Consider the following 4,609-nt stretch of genomic DNA (forward strand, 5'->3'; position numbering starts at 1 on the left):
AACACAAAGACAATTTATCAGAGAATATAAAGAGAATGCTTGAGATCGAATCAATCTTAACAATGGATGAAGTATATAGAAGGTGTTTGGTTTTGATTGAAGACACAGTTCTTTCTATTGGTAGTCAAAATTTAGAGGAGTATGGAATGCCAAAAGCATCAAGATTGAATAATGTGGTGGCTAACAGAGAATACCTAGCTGAAACAAACTATAATGTGACTGAATTGCAACAAGAGGTGGTTAATGCACATTCTTCTCTAACAAATGATCAGCAAGTAGTATACGATCAAGTCATTAGCAGCATCGAATGTGTGAACTAATATTTCTTGACGCCCCAGGTGGTACAGGAAAAACATATTTAATAAATCTTCTTCTAACAAAAGTGCGTAGTCATGGTGATATTGCGTTGGCAGTAGCATCATCAGGTATTGCAGCTACATTATTAATCGGAGGAAAAACTGCCCATTCAACATTTAAAATTCCTCTCGATATACAGCAGTTAGAAACTCCAATATGTAATATCTCAAAGCAAAGTAATTTGGCATACGTATTGAAACAATGTAAACTTATTGTCTGGGATGAAAGTACAATGGCCCATAAATGAGGATTTGAAGCTTTAAATAGGTCATTAAAAGATATAAGGTCAAACAACGATATTATGGGAGGAATTACTGTATTATTAGCTGGAGATTTTCGCCAAACACTTCCAGTTGTGCCAAGAGGAACCAGAGCTGATGAAGTCAAAGCTTGCATTAAGTCATCGAATCTATGGCAGCATACATTAAAGCTTTCACTCCATGAAAATATGCGCGTCCATCTGAGAAGAGATAACTCTGCAGCACAATTTTCTGAAATACTATTAAAAATTGGTAACGGAAATTATCCTCAGGTTGAAGGTAAACTGATTATACCTTTAGAGCTTGGCGTAGTAGTAAATACATTGTCTGAGTTAACGGCTAAGATATACCCTGATATATGCAATATCAACAAAAAAACAAATGACTGGTTATGTGAACGTGCAATCTTGACACCTAAAAATGATAGAGCTGCAGCAATTAATGACAATTTGTTGAATTAATTTGATTCTCCTAAAATGGATTATAACTCAATAGACTCAGTTATACAAGCAGAAGATGCAATACACTATCCTGTAGAGTTCCTAAATTCTTTAAATCCACCAGGATTTCCAAATCATAAAATTATTTTAAAAATTAGAACTCCTATTATGCTGTTACGAGACTTAAACCCTCCAAAACTTTGCAACGGAACACGTTTGTGTATAAAAGCTCTAAAAATGTTATAGAGGCAACCATTTTAACAGGCTATGCTAAAGGAGATACAGTTTTTATACCACGTATATAGCTCAAAACATCCAATTATCCATTTGAATTTAAACGACTACAGTTTCCGCTTAAAATATCATTCGCCGTTACAATAAATAAATCCCAAGGACAGACCTTAAAAGTTGCCGGTGTAGACTTAACCGACGAGTGTTTCTCACATGTTCAATTTTATGTCGCATGCTCAAGAGTAAGTTCCCCCAAATGTTTATATTTCCTTACATCTGACGGAAAAACCACTAACGTTGTATATAAAGAAGTTCTTCGTTAAAAGATTTTCTTTATGTGTGGTGATCTAATCTTTGACGTTTACAACTTACATATACTGAAAATATATTTCAAGTATTAAAACAAATCTATACCAAACGCCACTTTTAATGAATTCTAAAGCCAAATTGAACTTTTCAAATCCAATTTCCTTCCAAGTCAACACAAATTGAATAAGGTAAGGTTTTTTAATATATATTGTTTCATCATATTTTTAACATCCAACGGAAAATAGTAAATCTAATTCCATAGAGAAAATCTAACCTCCTAATTACTTACTCACATCGCCCAAAAACTATTAATGTGGTCTATAGAAAATTTTTCGTTAAGAGAATTCTATTGTGTTTGGTTACATTTGCCGTTAAGAACTTACCTATATTAAATAATTCAAATATCCTAACTCAAATCATTATCGCAAGCTATTGCTAATGAATCCCTAAAGTCAAACTGTAAGTTATACTTCCATTTTATTTCAAGTAAACTTAAGGTAAGGTTTTTAAATATATAATCTGACATATTTAACCATCTAATGAAAAATAATAGTATGTTATAGGAAAAAATGCCAAACTTCCAATTATTCACTCCCATTACCCAAAAATCTCTGATGTGGTCCATAAAGAAATTATTTATTAAAAAACATCCTTCGTATTTAGTAATATCAGTATTATCGTGCAGAACGTGCTCATACTGAAAAACTGTTGAAAATATTTTTATACCCTCCACCACCATCAGTGGTGATAGAGGGTATATATAACTTTGTCTTTCCGTGTGTAACACCAAGAAATATTCATCTGCGACCCAACAAAGTCCTTATCAAATTCTGAGTCGATTTAGCTATGTCCGTCTGTCCGTCCGTCCGTCCGTCTGTCTGTCTGTGTAAAACACGCTCACGTTAAAACGAAGCAATATAATTTAACCAAATTCACCCAAAATATTCACTATTATCCGGTACAGTTTGGTATTGAAAATGAGCAAAATCGGTTCACATCGGGAAAAGTTATGAATCAAAATTTAAAACAACTCCGAAAAAAATAAGCATTTTTTACACATTCTGATGTAATTTTCTCGAAAACTATGCAAGGCAATTCCATGAAAATCACCATACATTCGTCTTTACACAAGAGCTTGATCCCTGCTGAAAATTGCCAGAATCGGACCACAATTTCATATACCTCCCATACAAAAGTACATATTCCCGGAAAATGGGTTTTTTGTTAATAACTTACGTCAGAATGTTGATATCTTCACAAAACTTTACAAATTGAAATCTTATGTCAATTGAATTCATTCAAAGAAAAAATTTTCTGGCTCGGTCCATAATTGGACATAGCTCCCATACAAGGTTCCCTCCCGAAAATCACTTAAACGCGCATAGCTCATTACTAAATTAAGATATCCATATAAAATTTGGTATAAGTAATACTCATATACACAAAAATGTTACTGTGAAATTTTTTCCCGATCGGTCCATAATTGGTCATAGCTCCCATACAAGGTCCCCTCCCGAAAATCACTTAAACGCGCATAGCTCACTACTAAATTAAGATATCCATATAAAATTTGGTATAAGTATTACTCATATGCACAGAAATGTTACTGTGAAATTTCTTCCCAATCGGTCCATAATTGGTCATAGCTCCCATACAAGGTCCCCTCCCGAAAATCACTTAAACGCGCATACCTCATTACTAAATTAAGATATCCATATAAAATTTGGTATAAGTATTACTCATATGCACAGAAATGTTACTGTGAAAATTTTTCCCGATCGGTCCATAATTGGTCGTAGCTCCGATACAAGGTCCCCTCCCGAAAAACACTTAAACGCGCATAACTCATTACTAAATTAAGATATCCATATAAAATTTGGTATAAGTATTGCCCATATGCATAGAAATATTACTCTGAAAGCTTTTTCCGATCGGTCCATATTTGGTCATAGCTCCCATACAAGGTCCCCTCCCGAAAATCACTTAAACGCGCATAACTCATTACTTAATTAAGATATCCATATAAAATTTGATATAAGTATTTCCCATATGCATAGAAATATTACTGTGAAAGTTTTTTCCGATCGGTCCATAATTGGTCATAGCTCCCATACAAGGTCCCCTCCCGAAAATCACTTAAACGCGCATAACTCATTACTAAATTAAGATATCCATATAAAATTTGGTATTAGTATTGCCCATATGTATAGAAATATTACTCTGAAAGTTTTTTCCGATCGGTCCATAATTGGTCATAGCTCCCATAAAAGGTCCCCGCCCGAAAATCACTTAAACGCGCATAACTCATTACTAAATTAAGATATCTATATAAAATTTGGTACAAGTATTGCCCATATGCATAGAAATATTACTGTGATTTTTTCCCGATCGGTCCATATATGGTCATAGCTCTAGGTCCCCTCCAGAAAATCACTTAGATGAACAATATTCATTACCAAATAATAATATAGATACAGAATTTTGAAATTTTGTCTTTATATACATAATTGGTAATAGCCCCCATACGAGGTCCTTTTACGAAAATCTCTTAAACGCACATTACTCATTACCAAATAAAGCTATACTAAATTACGATATAGATACAAAATTTGACTGAAATATAGCTTTTATGTACAGAAATTTTGCTTAAAGAATTTTTTACGATTGGTCTATAATTGATCTTATCTCCCATACTAGGAACTGCTCCTAAAAGCGCTTTAACCTTATTTAACTATTTGCATTATCAATTTGTGTAGAACAAAATTATATATATGTATGTATTTTCAAAATCCTTAAATCTTTCACACACATGCATACATGCAAATTATTAAATATTGCTAAGCACTATAAAAATATAAAAGAAAATGGCGTTTATAATGTTCAATAAATCTTGGAATTGTAATAGATCTAAGTCTTAAATAGAAAAATCTTGGGATTTTTCTATTTAAGACATGAGAAGACTTATTTGTACAAATATTTGATCAATTAGAAAAGTATTAATATAAAAGTAGC

The 4,609-nt window shown here is 32.8% G+C and overlaps 1 protein-coding gene across 1 annotated transcript; it reads left to right on the forward strand.

Annotated features, from left to right (window-relative positions):
• The first annotated feature begins 658 nt into the window (after nt 1-658).
• LOC119602006 lies at nt 659-1,078 on the forward strand. Its single transcript, XM_037953313.1, has one exon. The coding sequence runs from the start codon at nt 659-661 to the stop codon at nt 1,076-1,078; it is 420 nt and encodes a 139-aa protein (XP_037809241.1).
• Nucleotides 1,079-4,609: the final 3,531 nt, after the last annotated feature.

This window comes from Lucilia sericata, unplaced genomic scaffold (genome assembly GCF_015586225.1).
Source record: "Lucilia sericata isolate MDLA Ls3-8-SP2 unplaced genomic scaffold, ASM1558622v1 Contig000205F_arrow, whole genome shotgun sequence".
Lineage (NCBI taxonomy): Eukaryota > Metazoa > Arthropoda > Insecta > Diptera > Calliphoridae > Lucilia > Lucilia sericata.

What these genes read in the sequence shown, in the direction of transcription:
- LOC119602006 (XM_037953313.1), top strand. Translation starts at nt 659, where the DNA reads ATGGGAGGAATTACTGTATTATTAGCTGGAGATTTTCGCCAAACACTT.